Source organism: Schistocerca cancellata, chromosome 4 (assembly GCF_023864275.1).
Source record: "Schistocerca cancellata isolate TAMUIC-IGC-003103 chromosome 4, iqSchCanc2.1, whole genome shotgun sequence".
Classification (NCBI taxonomy): Eukaryota; Metazoa; Arthropoda; class Insecta; order Orthoptera; family Acrididae; genus Schistocerca; species Schistocerca cancellata.
Window position 1 is genome coordinate 638,522,929 of NC_064629.1, and position 22,678 is coordinate 638,545,606.

The 22,678-nt window shown below is 38.3% G+C and overlaps 1 protein-coding gene across 1 annotated transcript in view; it reads left to right on the plus strand.

The window, feature by feature from the left end:
• Positions 1–22,678, plus strand: part of LOC126183426 (KN motif and ankyrin repeat domain-containing protein 3-like) — a 429,549-nt gene that overhangs the window by 373,891 nt on the left and 32,980 nt on the right. The window contains exons 9-11 of the mRNA XM_049925400.1: positions 11,726–11,887; positions 12,357–12,489; positions 17,522–17,632. Of these exons, the coding sequence (XP_049781357.1) occupies positions 11,726–11,887; positions 12,357–12,489; positions 17,522–17,632 (406 nt within the window). The remainder of the gene's footprint in view (positions 1–11,725; positions 11,888–12,356; positions 12,490–17,521; positions 17,633–22,678) is intronic.

The window sequence follows — 22,678 nt, forward strand, 5'->3', positions numbered from 1 at the left end:
GGTGGTGTGTGTCCATGTCGCCAGTAGTGTCTGTGGGGTCGAGGGTGAGTGGCATCTGGGTCAGTGATTCATGGAGATGACGGTATTTGTTATTGTCATCACTGGGGTTGGTGAAGAATTTCTGCACTGATGTACTGTTGGTTGGTTGTTGTCAGTTGATTCTTGATGGAGGACCATAGCAGTTGCAGCCTGCACGCAAGTGCTCCCAGGTATCCTCATGTTATGATGGGAATAGGGCTAGTGGTCATCCGATGATGTCCTTGAGGGTGACATTACATGGTCTGCAGAGTAGTGCTCCTCATAAATCCAGGCAGAGATGGAATTGCTGTAGGAAATCGTCCCCAATCAGTGGTTCATTGACATCGGCGTGAAGAAATGTCCATGTGAAGAGTTGGCCACTGCTGAGGTCAGTGTCATGGGGGACAGTTCCATAAATGGAAATGATCAGTCTGTTTGCTGCTTGCAATGTAGGTGCAGAGTCAGGGGCATGAGGGGTAGAGTGGTATTTAGAGTCATACTGATTTCTGACCTCGAGTCCACCAAAAAGTGCTGTTTGGTGTGATAATCTTGCACATAGAGGCTGGAGTTGTCGACGGGTGGACGAGACACTGGTTAGTTTCATTGGATACGGTGTGTGGAAAACCTTGTTGATGCTGCGACCTCTGTTGCCAAGTGAAGGTCGCAGGAGGCGTTTGGATGTTGGCATGGCTGGGAGCACTTGCATGCAGCAGTGCTCAAGTGGGTGTGAAACCAGCATCACTGTGTGGTCTGTTGTTTGTTATCTATCTCCTGCAGTGCAGATGGCACCATGCTGTCTGTAGTCATTAGCTGTGAGGGGTGTGGTGCAGCTGTCCGGGGTTTATGACTGGCTATGGTGGCATTAGGCACCCTCAGGAAGTGGTTGGTTATGGCCTGCTGAGTAGGGAGATAAGAAGGCCGCCACTGCTACATGAACTAGATGTTGTAAGACCTCAAGGTCGTTACTATGCAGTAGTGGGCTTCCTGGAGAGCACAAAATGGCTGCACTGCTCCATGCTCAGTGCTTTGAGTAACCTTGGAAAGGGTCAGTAGTGGACTGATGACCACAGACGTTAAGTCCCATAGTGCTCAGAGCCATTTTTGAAGGGGGCAGTGTCATTTGGAAGCCATCTCTCAACTCGGCGTGCATCATGGCTGCATGCTGTATGTTGTGCCAGTGGCTGCTACGTAGCATGGCTGGCCATGTTAAAAAGTGTATATGAGACTGCTGGTCCAGTGGGAGCCCTTTGTAGCATGAAATTTTGTGGCAGTTTGCCCAACTGCATGGTCCACAGTGAAGTGTCAGGCATTAGTGAGGGATCTACCATGGTCTGTGATAGATACCTCAACTGTGACGGTGGTCGTCCGTTTAATTGTTCCACATGGATGGCTTGAAGTATTTGCTGTTCAAGGATCTTATGCAGTCTCGGGAGCCTCGAGCTAGTGAAACTTAGGTGGAGACGGTATGATGTCATAGATTATGGTGGTATGTTCATCTAAGTGGTAAAATAGAGTCAAGTACTTTGATGCATCGACAAACATTATGTGTGCTGTTAATATTGATTCTGCAAAAGTAAGCCAGGTATGAGGTTGAACTGCTAAAAATGGAGGCAGTGTGGGAGGTGAATGTGGCACTCTCAAGGTGTTGCAGGGAAGGTTTCTGTAGGTTCTTATTTGAAAAGATCGAGAGGTGGTGGCATGGTGAACCCCACTTCTCGGATAAGGCGTGGTTGGAAGACTGGTAGTGTTCTGGCATTGCTCAGCGGCCTTAGTTCTGGTGATAGTTAGGAATGGATTCATCGCCTGAGAACCTGATGTGGTAGCACAAGTCTCAGTGAGGGGAAGTGGCTGAACAATTGTTGTTGCAAGTGAATACTGACATTCTGTAGAATGGTAAGGTGACTTGCAAGTATTAGGTCCAGAAGGTGTTCTGTAGGAGATGGGTTGAACTGCATTGTTGTGGTGTGAGGTGGCAGCTGGTGCCATGTGGGTATGGGGGTTTTGATTGCACATGTGGGATAGTGGAAGAAGTTACTTTCGCTCTCACTTCCTTGCTTTAAGTGTCCCAAGTTGCTTGTTGTAGCATATATTACGTGAAGAACACTGTTGAGCCCAACAAAAGGTCTGAAAATTCCCTCTTGGTCGCTGGTATCCATTGTCGTGGCGACAGTTTGCTTGTCTGTTCATTACGCAGTGGATTTACTGTTGTCTGTGGTCACCAATATGGGTGTAACAGGTGGCTAGGGTCGAGTAGAATAGTATGCAGACAGCTTGGCGAAGTATTCAACACTTTATCGTTGTGGACATAAACCAAACATATACAAGAAACACACGTGCAATATGCATAGTCTGAGAGGCAAGCAGAAACTGCTGATCAAAGATGATGCACTTAAGCTGCGGTCGATAAGTTGGCCAGCGTCGATATTAGTGGTTGGCATCGCCACATGATAACAAGACAAGAGAACGCCCATGAGTGCAAACCTTCTTTCTTGTAATTTCTGTGTCTGCGCCTTTATTCCTGTATGTCAGTGATTACAGACGAGGAAAGAGGCATATGTTAACGTGTTCTTTGTAAAACAGTTGTGCGTTTGCAAGAGCGCGAAAATCGATTGTGGAAGTGGAAAACTGGCCGGTACAACCGAATTTCCAGAACTGATTTTGGAGTGTTTACATGACCAATGTATTGGGGAATCAGCTTATGAAATTTGTGTTTGAGAGTCTGTGAAAAAGGCAGGCAGAATTATATCAAGTAAGAAACTGGACCACTGCACACCACTCTTCATCCAACTAGGAATTATGCAAGCATTCAGTCAATATTCCTTTAGCTGCATCAGATGCATAACAGAAAACCAGCAAATCTTCAGTGTGAGGGATAAAATTCACAGTTATAGTACTCAGATAAAGAATAACATAAATATTCCAAGCTATTGGTTTAAAACATGAGAAATTTTCCCAGTATGTATACTAAAAATTTTAATGTATTGCCTTCTGAAGTACAATACTTTCCACTGGAAAAGTTCAAAATTCAAATTGAGAATGCTCTAAGACTGTGGAAATTTTATTGAAGAATTTTATGCTGATGTTGCAGAGTGAATATGCAGAACATCTAGCTAACCCAGGTAATGCTGATTATTTACACACACACACACACACACACACACACACACATATATATATATATATATATATATATATATATATATATATATAAAAGCAAAATTGACAAATTCTTTAGCCACTCAGTATCATATGACAATGCACTAAGCTCAGTACATTTTAAATGAAACCACTTTTCACAGTTATCACACTCAACCTTTCTCAAATCTTCATCTTCAACATCACCAGTAAGTTCATCATTACATACAGCACATTGTTCTCTTAAATTTTCTTCTTCCTCTAAGCTAAATGTGAGCCACCTCTGCTTGCCTTTTGATTTTTTCCAAAGAGATTTCCAGTTTTCTTGCTCCTCCTTCCTCTGTTGTTTCAATTTTATTTCCTCATCCTTGGCCAAATCTTTTTGATGAAAGAATTCACACCATGGTGCTGATGAAATGGCACTTGGAGCACTTTCCACTTTCTTTAACAGGTCTCTGCCTCTTGGTACTTAATACTGGTCCGAACCAAAGGTGATGCTTTTCAAAATTTTCTGGTGTTGATTTTTTTATAGTAATAGCATCTTTTTCCGACAACATAAGAGATTTTTCAGTTTCGTTCAGATAATTTTCCTCTCAAATTTGGATACAAGGAACAGAATCCTGAACTAGTTATTTTCTGCTGTGTTGTCTGGATTTGTAGTTACGATATCTGTATTATATCTAGATAATATTTTCATTAACAAGAATAGAGTCAACAGTGCTAGTGTGAGCAAAGTAATTTATGGCCTGTCTGACCATGATGGACAACTTCTGAAAGTAAATAACATCAGTTTGTGCAATAAAATCTCCCACACCTATATGTCCTATAGATGTATAAACACTGAAACTGTGTCTGCCTTTAACGACTATTTGTCACAGATAGATTGGGAGCCAGTGTACAGCACATCAGATGTTAATGATAAATTTAACCTTTTTTTAAATGAATTTATATCTGTATTTGAAATGGCTTTCCCAAAAAAAAACTGTCAGAAAGAACAATGAGGTTTCTTCCAGTAAACCATGGATTACTGGAGGTATAAAAATTTCTTGCAGGAATAAGAGGGAGTTACATGCCTCACTAAGAGTATCAAATGATCCCCTTGAAAGGTCTCATTTTAAGTTATATTGTAAAATTTTAAAAAGGGTGATAAACAAATCCAAGAGCCTGTATATTAAGTCTGAAATTGATAAATCTGAGAACAAAATAAAAGCAGTTTGGAATGTTATAAAGAGAGAGTGTGGCAAGAGTAACAAGAATGTTATTACCACAGAGATAAGCTATAAGGATGAGGTTATTCATAATCCTGTAACAGTTTCCAACATATTCAACAATCACTTCATAACTGCAGCAGAACAAGTAGGTTGTAACGGTTCCTTAAATGCTGCTACGCATTTATTACACAGAGCTAACCCTAACACGTATGACCCAATTTGTATTGCCCCAGTTACTATTACTGAAGTTAAAAATACCATCAAGGCCTTAAAAAATAAAAATTCCACTGGTATTGACAACATTTCACCAAAAATACTGAAGCATTGTAGTGACCACATATGTCAAGTCCTGTGTCACATTTTTAATGAGTCTATCCAGCAAGGTGTTGTCCCAGAGAGATTAAAGCTTGCCGTTGTGAAACCACTTTTCAAGAAGGGTGACAAAACTAATTTATCTAACTACCGTCCAATATCACTACTAAGTAGTTTCTCAAAAGTATTAGAGAAACTAATGTATACAAGAATTGTAGAACATCTTAACAGCCACAACATACTCAACAGAAACCAGTTTGGTTTCCAAAAAGGTAGATCAACTGAGCAGGCTATTTTTTCTCTCACAAATGAAATTTTAGAGTCAATAAATAATAAAATGTCACCTATTGGAATTTTTTGTGACTTGTCTAAGGCCTTTGACTGTGTGGACCACAACATTCTCTTACATAAGGCTAATTTTTATGGCTTGCGAGGTAGCATTGGTAGATGGATAGAATCATATCTGCAAAACAGAAAACAGAAGGTGATAATTAATGGTGCCAATGATAGTCCCATTTCTTCTGATTGGGGCGCATTAAAGTGTGGTGTGCCTCAGGGGTCCATCCTAGGACCTTTGCTTTTCCTTATCTTCATCAATGATCTCCCACTTTGCACAGACACCGAGTGTAAATTTACTCTTTTTGCCGATGACACCACTATTCTGCTTGAAAGTCGAACTAACAGTGACCTAGAAAATAAATGTAATGCTGTACTCGTTGACATCCTACACTGGTTTAAGTGCAACGGACTAACTCTAAACATTCAGAAAACTCAGTATATGCAATTTCACACATCTCAACAAGAAAATGAAGTATGCCACTTAAACTGTGGTAACCAAAATATACTACACTGTGAATCATCTAAGTTCTTGGGCATTCTAATTGATGGCAAGCTGAACTGGTCTGAGCATATCTTAGACCTACATAGAAGGCTCAGTGTGGCAACTTATGCTCTGCGTGTAATCACCCCCATTGGTGATGAGGACGCTACTAAAGCTGCCTACTTTGGTTATTTTCATTCTATCATGTCGTATGGCATAATATTTTGGGGCAACAAGCCTTTAGCCAAAAAAATATTTACTGCACAGAAGAGAGCTGTTAGAATCATGAGTGGTGTTCATCCAAGATATTCTTGCAGAAGTCTGTTTCATAAGTTACAAATATTAACACTTACCTCTCAATTCATATTTTCTTTGATGATTTTTGTTTCTAACAACCTATCTCTTTTTAAAACTAATAGTGAATGTCATGATCATAATACTAGGTCTAAAAATGATCTACACAGGGATCTGAAACATTTAAGTCTTGTTCAGAAAGGTGTTCATTATTCAGCCACAAAAATTTTCAACTCCCTTCCATCAGGTATTAAAGATCACATTAATGTCTTACCTACTTTTAAATGTAAATTGAGAGAATACCTAATGGTAAATTCCTTCTATTCTCTTGATGAGTATCTACAGATAAAGCAATGATTTTTTATACTGATAAAAATTTGTTTGCTATAGATCACATTAACTGTTTAATTTGGAAAATGTACTATATTTCCTTTTTAGGTATTGTTTTATATTACTTGAGCTATACCTTTGATTTGATTTTAACCTACAAACTTATTCATAATCTTATGGTACATTTTTGTCATTTTATATATGTGTATTATTTGTTTAATTTGGAAAATGTACTATATTTCCTTTTTATGTATTGTTTTATATTACTTGAGCTATACCTTTGATTTGATTTTAACCTACAAACTTATTCATAATCTTATGGTACATTTTTGTCATTTTATATATGTGTATTATATCTGTTGTATGTAATCATGACTCATTCCACATCCTTGTGATTTATCACAATACGGATTAATGGAATACGTAAAAAAGAAAAAGAAAGAAAGAAAAAAAAGATATGATCGTGTAATTGGCAATTCACTAGAGCTAGGCACTAGTTTTGATCCCTCACTACAAAGAATCTCTGTTTCTGCCTGCAAACACAATTATTTCCTATGCTATATAGCCCTGGTTCTATTTTAATATTCGAGGCATCAGAATCAATCACCATTGGAATTGTGTCCTGAATGTTGCTCCTTGGATCTTCGTCTGTTTCCTGCGTAGTTGATGCTGTTTCATGGGGAAATGCAGTAAGATGAGCTGTATGGATTTCTTCTAACACTGCGTCTACATTCGCACCCCTCTCAGATAGCTGTTTTTTTATTGAATTGACCAGAGGTACAGCAGACTTGAAGCTATGATCCTGTAGTTTAACGGGCTCTGAAGGGATAGCATTAGTCACTTTTTCCAGTGTGTTTTGTATATGCACTGAAGCGCCAGAGAAACGGGTGTAGGCATGCGTATTCAAATACAGAGATATGTAAACAGGCAGAATGCGGCGCTGGGGTCGGCAACGCCTATATAAGACAAAAAGCGTATGGCGCAGTTGTTAGATCGGTTACTGTAGCTACAATGGCAGGTTATCAAGATTTAAGAGAGTTTGAACATGGTCTTATAACCGGATCGCTCGTTGAGCGATGGGACATATCCTGTCCAAGGTAGAGGTGAAGTGGGGATTTTCCCATACGACCGTTTCACGAGTGTACCGTGAATATCAGGAATCCGGTAGAACATCAAATCTGCGACATCGCTGCGGCTGGAAAAAGATCCTGCAAGAATGGGACCAAAGAAGACTGAAAAGAATCGTTCAACGTGATAGAAGTGCAATCTTTCCGCAAAACAAGTGTCAGCGTGTGAACCATTCAACAAAACATCGTCGACATGGGCTTTCAGAGGTGAAGACCAACTCGTGTAACCTTGATGATTGGACAACTCAAAGCTTTATGCCTTGCCTGGACCCATCAACACTGGCATTGGACTATTGATGACTGGAAACATGTTGCCTTGTTTCAAATTGTATCGAGTGGATGAACATGTACAGGTATGGAGACAACCTCTGAATCCATGGACCCTGCATGTCAGCAGGGTACTATTCAAGCTGGTGGAGCTGTGGGGCGTGTGCAATTCGAGTGATATGGGGCTCCTGATATGTTTAGATACGACTCTTGACAGGTGACACTTGTGTTAACATCCTGTCTGATCACCTGCATCCATTCATGTCCATTGTGTCTTGCGCAATTCCAGCAGGACAATGCGACCCCTTACACATTCAGAATTGTTACAGAGTGCCTCGAGGAACACTCGTCTGAGTTTAAACACTTCTGCTGGCCACAAACTCCCCAGACATGAACTTTATTGTGCATATCTGGGATGTCTTGCAACGTGCTGTTTGGAAGAGATCTCCACCCTGTCGTGCTCTTACGGATTTATGGAGAGCCCTGCAGGATTCATGGTGTCAATTGCCTCCAGCACTAATTCAGACGTAAGTCAAGTCCATGCCATGTCGCGTTGCAGCACTTCTGGGTGCTCGTGGGGTCCCTACACAATATTAGGCAGGTGTACCAGTTTTTTTGGCTCTTCAGTGTATTTTGTATAATCAACAGCATCTGGACTGAACGGAAAATACCACATTTATGAAAACCACTTTCAGATGAGCCATCAGATTCTCAATGTTTTTCAAAACTTCATACAACAGAGGACAGAGGGTATCTTTGTCAGTACTGAATTTAAATTTTGAGGCCGACCTTGCCATTGTTGGATAGCCTCCTTCCACTCTGACTTTAGCGACCTGAGAACTTTCACATCTGCTGGTTGCATCATGTGTGTAATGTTAGGTTGTAGTACATGAAAGATTATGCCATTCTTGCAACAAAATTCATTAAGTTCCACTGTCTGATGTGTTCGATGGCCATCTACTAACAAAATAACTGTTTTTTAATGGTATTTTTAGCAATCCAATCATTGATGCAATTTGCGACATAGTCCCATAATATGTCACCCTTCATCCAACCAGAATCTGACCTCCCAAGGAACCAGCCTGGTGGCATACTTTCAACGACATCCTTCAGTGGTCGTACATAAGCAGAAACAATCGTAGGTGCAATTGTTTTACCGCTTACCATGAATACCAACAAGACGGTGATGGTTTCCTTTGAATTTCCTATTTCAATTTCACAAGCATCTTTCACTCCTTTAAGTCTAGCAGCTTACCTATCTTACGACACATAGTGAAGCTGGTGTCATTCCCATTCGTTATTCTGTTTGGCTCTGTTAGAATATCTTCGCAGTTCATGGCTTTCAGATGTCCCTCAAGCTCCCAAAACCATTTTCATATCGTTCCTTCTCTTACAATGGCTCGTCCTTTGGCCAAACCCTCAGGAATCGGTCTGTAAGTATTTTGTGCTGCCCACAAAAAAGAAGTGTACCATTTTTTACCTGACCACCCATCTGTGAATGGATTTTTTTCCGCTGTCAGGTCTGACAATACTCTGAAGGGTGTTTAAGAGATCGTACTTTTTCCTGGGAAAGCCACATTTGCTTAGCTGAATCAACCAATCTACCAGTTGAGCTCTAAACAGCCTCTGGGCCCATTCTTCTCGGCCGTTTCAGGACCCGTCCATGTAGCCTGTCTTGCAGTTTTCCTCCTGGAACATCATAGCGCTGGCTCGCTTCTCTAATGCTTAAATTATTTTCCGAGACTTTAAACAGTGCTTTAATTAATTGGTTCTCTTCGTACTGGTGAATTACGCATTTTACCCCCTTTAGCGGAACCCATTTTATATGAATGCGCAAAATAATATTTATTTTTACAAGTTGTGGAACATTTTTTTCGTATTTTTCATCACTTATACATTATTATTATTATTATTATTATTATTATTACTGAACATTATTTTAATTACATTTTAGTGCTGAGTGAGGTAGCTGACTAATAGTTTTCAGGATGCGAGTAGTCAACATCCTTCTTTCTCACTAGACTTACTACTGGGTTTTGTGTGTTTAAATCTCTAATTCCTGATCCGAAAATAAATACCAAGACCTAAGCCTACAGATGGTAAAAAATGGGATTTAAATGCAATATGAGCCACTATATATTCTATGTTTTACTTGGGTCTGCTATAGACAACCCCCCTTAAAAATGCTTAACCTAATATGTTTAAAAACAATTTAAGCGCTCATTCCGTAATTTTGTAATACCCTTAGTCACTCAGTCACTTTTTTAAGTAGCTTTGACATATAACAACAAACTAACGACCTTTTAAAAATGGCACCGCACATTGTACAATTCATAAAAAAATCACACTTACACGAACCCCTGCTCTCCACATGTTTGCGGCTGACTACTGGTTTTTCATTTCCCTCACTATAAGTAACAGGAATGAGAGAGAATGGCTGACGACTTGTGAGCCAAAAGAATACAGCCATGTTACATAGTGTGATTTTTTTTTTTTAATTATGCCTAGATGGCTGTCTACTGGAGGATGACTGAAAATAGGGGAAACTGTCCTACAACTTTTATTCATCTACGTACTTACCTTATGCTATGAACGTTTCTATTTTATTCTGGGTATATGCCTAATTATAATACGTGATAATACGTACGTGTTATTGTTTTGCCAGTTTGCGCCAAGCTGTCCAGTATGACAGCTCAATGACAAAGATGTAAATAATGTTAAGATTGCTTTGAAACACGTTTATCATACTGCAGACAGTTTAGTTTCACGAATGAAAGAAACAATAAATTTTAAACAACAATTTAAAATTATTATTCCATTATAGCATTTTATCAGCTGACTAGACACATTCTGGTGCATTAAAGACACAAAAATATAAAAGTGGCGAAGAATATGAACCATATCCAATAAGGAGCTCATAAGCGATTGTACCAGCGCATATAGAACACTTCTCAGACCTCAAAACGGAGCTGATGCACCATAGTGTGTTGCATCAAATAAACAAACTAACGTGTTCATGTCTGTAGTTTGCATGTTTCATGAGAGAAAATTAGCGTAATAGGCAAGGAGACATATATGTCCATATCAGTCCATTTGAAACTATGGGAATTATTTAAAAGGCATCATGCTCACATTTGACTGTAAAACTATTTATTCATAAAATCTGCAATAGCAGTTTCTGCCATGGTACACTTAAGAAGTGGCGTAATGCGAAAATTACATTTATGGTCATGTCAAAACTGTAAAAAAAAAAAAAAAAATCACACATGTATGCTGTACGTCATCAGGTTTATAAGTTGGGTACATAATGTTTCCATTGTCTCATGACACTTCGGCCACGTGGCCAAAATTGCAATAGTGGGTTTTGCATATAGTTTTAAAGTCAAGTAATAGAAATTACACTACCCTAAAAATATTAATACTTATATTACTTGTTAGCGTCCATTAAAACCATTCAGGTGTCCAGACGTAGCAGTGGTGTTTAATTATTTATTTCGTTTTCAAAATTCGTAATCAGTTTCTTAAAATATGTGTGTTTTTTGTTGGAAAACAGAGATTCGATAGGGCCCAAGGAAACAATTGCAGTCTTCGTACAACCGAAAACTTAAAAAAGAAATTGAGATGCTTTTGCACAAAAATACTTTACCTTCCTGCCCATATCAGTGTTAAGTTTTATTTTAAGGTACCGGCATACAAATGCTTTTCACCTATTTGCCACGAACCTATTAATTTAACTCTTGTTTTATGACGTTAGCTCTATCATAACGTTGTTATAAAAATAAAGTTTAAACAAACTGATCCAAATAATTTACAGGAACTTATCGCAATGATTCTTTCCTTTCCTAGTTCTCCCTGTCTCATCCGTCAAAGTTCTGCATCGACAGAGAATCGATGTGACAGCCAAAGCGATACAGTACATATGTTTGTTATGCTGTATTAGGTTGCGTAGCTTATGTTTTACTTATAATATGTTTGCGCTTTGTTTTTATTAACTCTTGTACATCATCGCCGTCATTCTGGATTGCTTGCTTGTTTTTTACAAAGTTATGAAACTTGCTAGGTAAGAACATGAGTCATTTGAAATTTTCAATTACGCGTCTTTACATCTTTATATGTTGAAGTTGAATTATACATGTTTGAATTTAGCACAGTGTTCAATAATTGCGTTATTAACTAGCTATTTTTTTAAAGAAAACATTGTTATATTACAGGACTTCTAGCACAAACGCACATGAATCAGTTCGAAGTCCGCTATCATTGGAAGAAAGGGAAACATGGATGGGATCGTATCAGCTAGCGAGGACACAAACGTCAGATGCATCCTCAAATCTGGGTAATGTGGAAAATCTGGAACGACTGGAAAGACCAAACAGGTGTGCAGTCAACAGTTATAACGATTACATGTATCAGATAAAATGTTTTTGTGTTTTACTTAAGTAATTCACTGCATTGGGAAGTTCTGCATTGGCTGGAGGAGTAGCCGCTGAAATATTTTCTTATGCCTTTCATTTATAAGTAAGTCCATAACAAAACGTGAGAAACAAATTACCAAGTCACATTGCTACTAACGTTACAAGTTAAATGAACATATGGATAAAGTATTCAGTGAAAATGTTTGACAGAATAATCAGGATACTGTTCTTCAGAATGAAATTTGATTGCTACGTTTCAGGTTACTGTAATTAAGAACAACAGTCAAATAATAAACTAGATTTACCAGTATTTTGTCGCATTAGTTGGTATATAAATTGAGGTTCATGTGAAAATATTTTATGTTTTACTGATTATCATACAATAATGACTAACATTATTCTGTAATAAGAATGACTACTTCAATTTCAGGGTGGAACCTAGTAAAGAGATGAAGGCTGCCCTTAAAGTTATAAATGATTCATTAACAAAACCATCAGCAAAGAAGGACCTGCCTCATCATTTGTCAAATGCTGCGAATATAGTGCAGAAGGAGTGGTTCAGGGTGAGCAAACAGTTACTTACTGTCAGTGCATATCTGTAATTGAAATTTTCTATTACCAATCATCCTCTAATGTTTCACTTAAGCATTATTAATCATGAAATTAATAGTCATATAAATAAGGGAGATTACTGTTACAGGTTCTGCAAAAATTGTGACCTTTTCCTATGTAGTGTTGTTGGCTGTTTAAAGATTCATTTAATTCTTGGAAAAAAAGGGTAAAACAGCAAATAGCCACTCTTAATAAGTCTGTGTCTTACAAACAAATTGTGCCATTATGGTTTCAAACTGACATCTTGTGTTTAAAATAAGCTAAATTAAATTTCTCTAACAAACAGCAGTCCACCAGTCTGCTTTATTTTAAAGTCAGAGGTGGCACCCATATCTTAAGCAGTGAGTTGGAAAAGGGATCATGTTCCAAAAAGCAAATTTTTTAGGAGAGAGAAGAGACTGTTTTATTACACAGCGGTTTTAAGCATGTTGTCGTGGAGTTGCTATGTAGCAACTGGCCTCAAAATGAAACAATATAAACTATTAGCATATTACATACTTAAGTCATCAAGTGTGATCAGTAATACAGTTTGAATGTACTGAATATGTCTCTTTTCCAAAGGTGGTGATGTTGATGAGGCAACTAGGATTCTATCATTTGAAAACATAATGTCTGTAAATGAGTCCCTGATCATGTTACGGTACATGAAGGTCCATCTTGATCACAGAAATTGTACAGTTTAAGTGTTGAAGGTGGACCTTTACAAATAAAGTCACTAGATTTCTGTTTGCAGTGGAAGGATTGTCTTATGAAAGTTTATACTATTCATATTCATTACAGCAATGAGCGTGCGTTATGAGCATACCTCATTATTCATAATGTACCCAAAATACAACCACAATCAGAATACAGCAAAGCAGAGAATGATGGGTATGCTGTACACTTCTTTATCTGGACATGGCCCATTCTCTAACTCAGTACCATAACATAATCAACTAACCAGTACTTCTGTTGTTAAGACATGACTGCTTGTTACACCAAATGATGCATACACACATGGTGATCAGTAATCTCTGATAAACATAATTTAAAAGAGAGAAAAAGGAAAAAAGTGGACATGACTCCAACTCAACTTACCCATTCAGTTATAGTTACTAGTTGACAAAGAATCTGTCTTACAGAACATAGTTGCTTCTGTTTGTCAGATTACAGTCTAGGTGTGTCATACGTAAGTGCATACTTCTGCTACTGTAAAATGTAGATCTTTGTGGTGGCCCAGTGTTAGTTTGTTTTTGGATTAGCTCTTCACTTTGTGAACATATTCCCAACATAGATATGGTCTACTTTTCACTCTGTCCTTTTCTTACTCAGCATAGGTAGGATGTACACTAATTGCTCTGAGGCCAGGTGGCTTTCTTTTGGGAGAATCAAAGACACTACAAAGGAATTATTTAACAGTGATAGAAAGTTATTTTGTAATAACAAAAATTAAAATTGGAAATGGAAACTCATTGCCACTTACCTAATTCACTCTCACGGCATCCTAAAACTACAGTTTCGTAGTTTTTCTGGGTATTGTTTACAATGCCCTGAAGGTACACTTTAATTCAAGTCTCTTACGTCAGTACTTTATGCTTTGTGTTGGTTCTTAGTAAGCTACTCTTCAGTTTTTCTAGAGGTGCTGCAAGTGTTGTCAATATGTCAATATTTCCTGTCTTCAGTTTTTCATTTACCACAAGTTACGACAGTGTGCAGAACTGTTGTTGTTCAACAACAATAATAATAATAATAATAATAATAATAATAATGTGTGGCTCAGTGGCGTCCTGCAAGTGCAGGTGATGCCCCACACTGTTGATTGGTGATGAATAGGTTAAAACACAGATGGAAAAATCCATGATCTGACTAGGGATTCCACCCTGCGACCTTTTGTTTTCCAGGCAGATGCTTTACTGCTAGACTGCCAAACCCGACATTATTCTGTAACTAAACAAGTAATAAAACTGTTTTGTGTATACATGAAATTTTGTTCCTCATTTCACAATAATGTGATCCTCAACTAGTTAATACTATTTTAGTGGGGAAAAAAGTTCTAGAACATTCTGGAATATTGCAACTGATGACATCATTTTGTGGCAATACTAATCAGTGATGAAAGGAATTTTGGAATGCTGAAATGATGTTACTATCAGTTATGAAGTTGAAGTAAATATGACATGATGCTTTTATGCATGTAAAGTGTGCAGATGGTAACATTGTAGTTTTAGTGCTCGTTCCTACAAAAGGATCTCACTTGGCCTCGACAATGTATTATAAAGCGCTTCTTCCTTCAATTTCTACATCTACACTTGCATAAATAATCCCCAAGTCACCTTATCGAGTATGTTGGATGGTACCTTGTACCACTAATAGTCATTCCCTTTCGTGTTCCACTCACAAACAGAGTGAGGGAAAAACAACTTTCTATATGCCTCTGTACAAGCCCTAATTTCTCTTACCTTCGTGGTAGCAGTAAAATAGTTGTGCAGTCAGCCACAGAAATTGGTTCACTAAATTTTCTCAATAGTGTTCTTCAAAAAGTGTGTCACCTTCCCTCCGGGTTACCCATTTGAGTTCATGAGGCATACCTGTAATACTTGCATGTTGATCGAACCTACTGCTAACATTTCTAGCAGCCCACCTCTCAATTGCTTGGATGTCTTCCTTTAATCTGACCTGATGGAGATCCCAAACACATGAGCAGTATTCCAGAGTAGATCACTCTAATGTTCTATATGTCGTCCCCTTAAAAGATGAACTACACGTTCCTGAACTCTCCGAATGAACTGAAGTTGACCATTTGCCTCTCCTACTACTGTACTTATGTGCTTGTTCCATTTCATATCCATCAGATTGTATATGTATATGGAGAATAAGAGTGGTCCTATTGCACTTCCCTGGAGCACTCCTGATGATGATACTCTTGTCCCTGATGAACACTCACCATTGGGAACAATGTACTGGGTTCTGTTACCTTTGAAGACTTTGAGCCACTCGCATATCTGGGAACCTTTTCTGTTTGCTTGTACCTTCATTAAGTCTGCAATGCGTCAAATGCTTTCTAGAAATCTAGGAGTATGGAATGTGTATATTGCCCTTGATCCAGAGTTCGCAGGATATTGTGCGCAGAAGGAAAACTGAGTTTCACATGAGCAATGCTTTCTAAATCCCTGCTGATTTGTGGACAGAACCTATCTGCCTGAAGGAAATTTGTTATATTCATACTCAGAATATGTTCAAGAATTCTTCAGCAAGCCAAAGGATATTAGTCTGTAATTTCATATGTCTGTTCTTTTACCCAACTTGCATACAGGAGTGCCCTGCACTTTTTCCCAGTTGCAGTTTTGTGCTTTGGAACAGTTTTGTTATAAATACAATCTAAGTAAGGAGCCAATGCTGTTGAGTTCCAACTGTAAAACTGAACTGAGATTCCATTTGGATCTGATGACATATTTGTTTTCAACTCTCTCTGTTGCCTCTCTATGCCAGGAATGCCTATTTATATGTCCTCCATATGGGAGTCTGTGTGATGTCCAAATGAAAAAATGTTTGTATGAGTCCTGTGCCTGAATGAGTTATTCAGTGTGAAATTTAAAACTTCGGCTTTCCTTTGGCTGTCTTCTACTGTTACACCAGATTGGCCAATGAGTGACTGGATAGAAGCCTCAAACTCACATAGCTGTTTTATGTAGGATCAGAATTTTCTCAGCAAGATGTTTGCTGAGGTATGATTTGTGGATTGATAGGCACACAAATTTCTACAAAATTTTGTCTATCATTGGTGTGTTCTATTTTGAACTGAGAGTGCAACAGTCTAAGTGGTTTCCAAATTTTGTTACTAAACCACTGTGGGCCTTCCCCCATCCTTAATCTACTTACTCACCACATACTTCCCCATAGTGCAATTTACAACCAGTTTAAACTTTGCCCATAGTTCCTGTACCTCTGTCATATAGGAACTAACTGGTATCCATTCATTGCCTAAGTAGGATGTTAACAGTTGCTTATCTCCTCCTCCCAGCAAAAACACTCTGCTAGCCTTCTTCATAGATTTATTAACTTCAGCAACTTTCATCTTTATGACATCATAATCACTAATCCCTATCACATAGAGTTTCTGTGAATGTTTTTAAAACTGTCACGGCAGAATCGGGTGGCCAGTAAAAACATTCAGTGATTAACCTGAGTCACGTAGGCCTGTTACATGCGTCCAGATAAAAACAATATCTCTGTCTATGGCAATGAACACTCTCCCTCCTATGGCATATAATCTGTCTTTTCGATATACATTCCATGCCTTGCTAAATATTTTCGATCTTTCTACTTCAGGTTTGAACCAGCTCTGGGTTCCAAGAATAATCTGAGCATGTCAGCTTTCCTGGATTTTCAATTTTTGTAGACCTCATCCCATTGATTCCTGCAAATGTGTCAGTTTCATTGTTGTAGTGAGTAGGATTACAGTGAGTAAACAAATAAATGAAGAATGGAGCAAATGAATGAACAAAAGCAGAATGGATGAATGTTGTCACATTGCTGCATTGCTGTTTGTTGGCAGTTGTTGAAGCTCTTGGACAATTGTAGAGAAGCATCATCATTCAGTTTAGTCAGATAAGTTTCTGGCTGTTCACACCATCCAGCCATAAATAGTATCAGTTTGGCCGCATGGGTCAAGAAAGCTGGTGGTGAGAATACGAATGAGTCAATAGTTCATGCAGAAACTCTACTTCACTCTGTGACAATCTCTCTCTCTCTCTCTCTCTCTCTCTCTCTCTCTCTCTCTCTCTCTCTCTCTCTCTCTCTCTCACCCCCCCCCCTCTCGCATACGTGCAAACACCCCCCTCCCCTCCCCGCATGAAGGGTGTGTGTGTGTGTGTGTGTGTGTGTGTGTGTGTGTGTGTGTGTGTGTGTGTGGTGCGCGCGCGCGTGCATGCTTCTTAGTTCTTTTGACATAGTTCTTTAAAAGCCATAACAAAATGTAAAATCAGATTTGTTTTTCTGTTCCAGATATCAGGTGGCAAGAATGTTGATCCCTTAGCTGTGGAGGATTATCTTGATTATATTGAAGGTTATTCTTCACAATTGCTGGAATATGTAGTCAATATGACTGACATGAGTGTAAGTACATATAACTGTTTCAGTTGTGTAATAGCCACTCAGTATAGACTGAATATTACATGTTATGCATGCTAGTGTTGGAATTAATTGAAGTTTGTCACTGTAATCTTTCGACTGGTTGTATTATTGCTTTTTGATTGTTCTCATTAGTTTTATTGCTCACCTCAAGGTACTAATTTGATTGGTATGTCATTGATAAAGGAAAAAGGAACATGTGTAACTTCGAGGAGCTGTTGAGGTGCTCACAAAGAAACTCATAAATAACATGAGATTTTTTTTAAGCTGTTTCATTAAGCTGTAACAAAAATATGCAATTGTCCAAGGGATAAATTGAGGTGGGGAGAGATGTACTTAACAGAAATAGTAATATTTTACTTCAAATCAAATGTTACTACAAGCTGTTCTCATTTAACAGTTGGTTCAGTTATTGTTTGCCATTCCTGTAGATCGTGAAGCACATGAATTTTTAGCTCAGTTGCATTACAGTTTGTGAAAATTATAACATTGAGAAATAGTGGTTCAAATGAATTCAGTGTCTGGAGGCTGAGGAGAACCAGACACCAACAATAAATGATTCAGATTGTAGAGACACTGCTTACATATAAGAGCATTAGCAGCCTGTCGTGTGTGATTGTTTACTAGAAACTCTGTAAGTTTTAGGGCTTTCATATGCAGTAGAAATAAATAAAGAAGTGTCAGTAAGCCACCTTAAAGTCAGATGATATGATATCACCACGTGAGTGAGAATGTTGGGTCTCCAGAAGATGGGTGTGTCACATCATAACATTTTGCACCATACTAGACTTCTTGTTAAGACATTAATGTGCATGTTGTATCAGCAGATAGGCCAAAGCTGTATACAGTGATGATTGGGAATTAAACAATGCAGTGTTAGCACAGCACTAGACGGTGACCAACTTGTCCATCTGACTGTAACAGCCTATACAGTATGCATCACCTCAGTGCTGCATCACTGAAACAAACTTGTCAGTGGCAACTGTTTGACCCCATTCTCTGGGTGGTTCATGCTGTATCATGCATGAGATTGCCTCAGTTTCATTTATATGCTGAGCAACAATTCTTTTTGTTTTGTTTTGTGTTTTGCAAATCCTACTTTAGCATCCCTTACAGCAATGGTCTTCTGTAAGTTAGACATTGCCTTGCTTATCAGTCTGGAAGCCTGCATTGTTGAATAACATAGTGGACAAATGCCAGGTGTCTTAGTTTAGGTTGCCATTGGATACAGCATGCAGTCTTGACTCCTACTTCTGGAAGAGAATGTGGACAGTAACTGCTACGTCAGACTCTTGAGGTTGAGGTACTGCCTGTTCTTCAGGCAACTCCACATGCCATGTTGCAACAGGACAACATCCACTTACTTGTGGTGAGGGATGTGTAAGTCTTCTTAAAGCCTGGAAAGTGCCATTTTATGTTTGTTTGTTTGTCACCCGTACATCATGGCTGCAGTACATTTGCTCAGCAACTTGTATGTCATGGTCCTGTTTTCACTTTGTAGACTGGTATACCAGCTGTGTTAATGGAGAGTACCCAGGAACCTACTGAGATTCTCTGATTCCATACCATAGTGTTTAGAGGCTCTGATTACACTACATGGAGATCAAGTGAAACTGAATCTCAAAATCAGATATATAGTTCTATAATACTGATCATTCATCTATTGTTACATACAAAGTAAATTTTAGTCACATGTGTCATTCTTGATCATGCTATTTTCGCAAACTTAACTGTATTTCTTCATTTGGCTCATGGTGTAGCTCCTCTCCATTTGTGTGCTGCCTGACATTAGGCACACTATCAACCTTAATGCTCTACATTTTGATATTGCATCATTTGATGCATGTATGAATTTTGTGGGTATTTATGTATACAAATGGTGAAGCTCCAGCTCTAGACCCTATATTCAGGCTTGGTGATGCCATTAAGGAGATCTTTCTGGTTCTGATAAACTGAAATTCAGTCTAATCTAGAATCTTAGAGATCAGAGAGTGTTCTGTCTTTCCAAAGAGATATTACTAAAAAAAACCTTAAAGGGAGATGTGTTACCAGAACTCAAACCTGGATCTCCACCTTTTGCAGGTGAGGTGACACCTATTGTATTATCCAAGCACACTTCTTGGGCGGATTAAAGGATCAAATTGTCCCTAGTTAACCCCTGTGCCTTCCATATCCTTCATAGGGTCCAGTGCAGTGCTGCAGTACCAATACCTCACAGAGAAGGATACATGAGTGAGTGTGATGTAAACCACAGCTTCACAAGTGGTACTGAGACTACATATTTTTGGTCTTTTATGAAGGTGAACTTCAGTAAATATTGGTGACAAGTTAGAACAGTGTACTGGACTTTAACTGGAATGTGGTGCTCTGCCTTTCAGGGTTAGTCTGTCTTAGCTGCTGTGCACACAAGTATGCTTTAAGGAACATCTAAAGGCTTTAACTTTTCACTTGTTTATCTCTATATTTACAGTTGAGACATCTTTTTCCTTATCTTGCAAAAGTGCCAACTTTACAGAATTGTCAAACAACCTGTAGGAAGTTTGGGTGGTACAGAGTGGGACTAGTGACAGGTTTAAACTGTGGATTGGTATGAGAGGCATGCTCACAAAGCACAGGGCTTGCAAATCTGAAGAGCTGGATTCAAGTCCTGACATCACATACATTTTTTAATGTGCCCCAAATGTTCTGGTGTGTATACGCTGTTAAAAAATCAAAATGTGATTTTAAAAAAATTATATAGTCCTAACTGACAATCATATTGCATATTTTCATTTTTTTAAAGTGACTTTTGATGCAGATTACACAGTTTACATTGAGGCAGTAGGTATTAGCAAATGTACTTGTTACTGTTTCTGCAAAATAAGCCATCTGGAGTGGCGTGTATTTGTGGTAGCTCTAATGGGGAAAACAATTTACTGCAAATGCAGCCAGCACTAATCACACTCTTAACCAAACCAGAGATAAAAAGTCAACATTTCCACAAACATACTTTTCCTTTTCTACATAAATACTCTCCATAGTAATCCAGAACAGAATTGTAAAAACAATAAAAAATGTATCAAGCTGATTTTAGAAATGTGTGTTCTTGCTCGAGACACATTTTCATTCTAAAACATCAGTTACACAATAATGAGCAGGCACAATTACTGTTTGTCAGATTGTCTTCTAAAGTGACTTGTCATGTATTGTTATATTGTGCGTTTGTAGAACTTTGGGGCTTTGATTTAGAGATGTTTAATCTCACGAGACGTAGTGAACTATAAGCAGTGAGTGCACTTAACTGTGGCTGTGCTGGCACACTGAGAAGGCACTGGACACTCATTCAGGAGTATGGAGGTTCAGATACACATCCAGCTATTCAGTTTTAGGTTTTCCAAGGTTTCACTCTTAAGGCAAATACCTAGAGGGTTCCTTCAAAAAGAATATTGAAAATTTCTTTCCCCAATCCTAGATAATGATAAGGATGCAGTGGTGAACCATTGCGTTTTAGATGAGTTCAGATAATTGCCATTTGGATGGTAAATCAGTGTGTATGTTATAGCAAAAACAAAGAAAGAGTGATGTTAAACCTAGAACCACATCTGTTTCATTGCTCACAAATATGTACCTTTTATAAAGTAGAATTAGGTTATCTCTTCTCTTTATTCAGTTTTCAACCCTGAGGTTCGTTTGACATCCTTGATCAGCCCTGGCAATTTTGTTCCTCATTGGCACCTTCTGCTATTGTTCAAATATTAATTACATTAAAGTTCAGGAAAACAAATACAAATTTTCTACATCAAAACTGAGACTTTTTATACTAAATTTCATGCAGTTGTTAAAGACAGCAATTGGACAGCATCACAATCTCTTCTTCTTGTTTAAACCGCTTCATAGTTATCTCAAGGCAGTGAAATGAAATGATTATTCACTGGATGTTTCTTTTTCTGTGTGACAGTTGTCGCAAGGCTCTTAGCTGTTAACAATGACAGTGGTTTCATTGTCCATCAATATTTGATAGCCAAGCTCACTGCCACTACATCTGAGCCATTCTTAAATGTATCGGTTGTATTCTTCAAACCACAGAGATGCTATAATCAACCCAACCATTTCTCATAGAAATTCGATGTTTAGTTGCTGTTGAATTTGATTGATAAACTCAGCTGATAAAGGAGCTTCTTCCAAGCTCTTTTGCTTGTGTAGTACCCTCGACATAGTACAAGCTTCTCCTGCCATGTATTCACCATCATTCTAGTTGATTTCAGTGCAATTGCTGAAATATTTTTCATATTCCTCCTCCATCAGAGCAGTACTGAAACAACAGTTCTGAAATAACATTCAAGGCTTTCAGAGACTCCCTGCTCCTTCACTCGAAGGACTTAAGTAATGTTGGGAGGAAAAAGAAAAAAAAAAAATTCGACGTTTCTTTTAGTTAAATGTGTGAGGTTTGGCTTAGGGCACTATCAGTCAACAATAAAATATTCCTAGAATTTCTAGTTATAATTTTATTCTTTTTGATTTGAGGGATAAATAGTGCCATATAAGTCTAAAACATTCCTTATATCTATGAATTTTTTGGTTGTTGTATGTAACCAGTAATTTTTTATTCCTTCATAGCACTGCTACTTAACGAAAGAAAGAATTATCAAGGTTCACTATTGAGGACCTAAATCTTGCAACTTTCTTATATTAAATGTCGAGTTTGCCACCTGGAACATTTTAGTTAACGAATGTTCCATTTAGGCGTTTGGTTAATTAGTGTAGTATGTGTAGTAGTCCCTGTTGAATTTAAATTGTGGTAATCTCACCCAGACTTACTAGAATCCATCTACATGGAAGGCTCTATCTCTTTGTGGAGTTAAATATGAGTTCACAGATCCAAGATGTTAAACCCTCGAAAGTTGAGGTGGACAGCAAGGCATATCTGTCACTCGACAAAAAACATTGGGAGACCATTCCACTGCATCAGATCCCATATGAAGCTTCTGCCTCCATGCGCACATGCGCACTCGAATCTCTCTAATTTTACATTTGTGATCTCCTTGGGAGGTA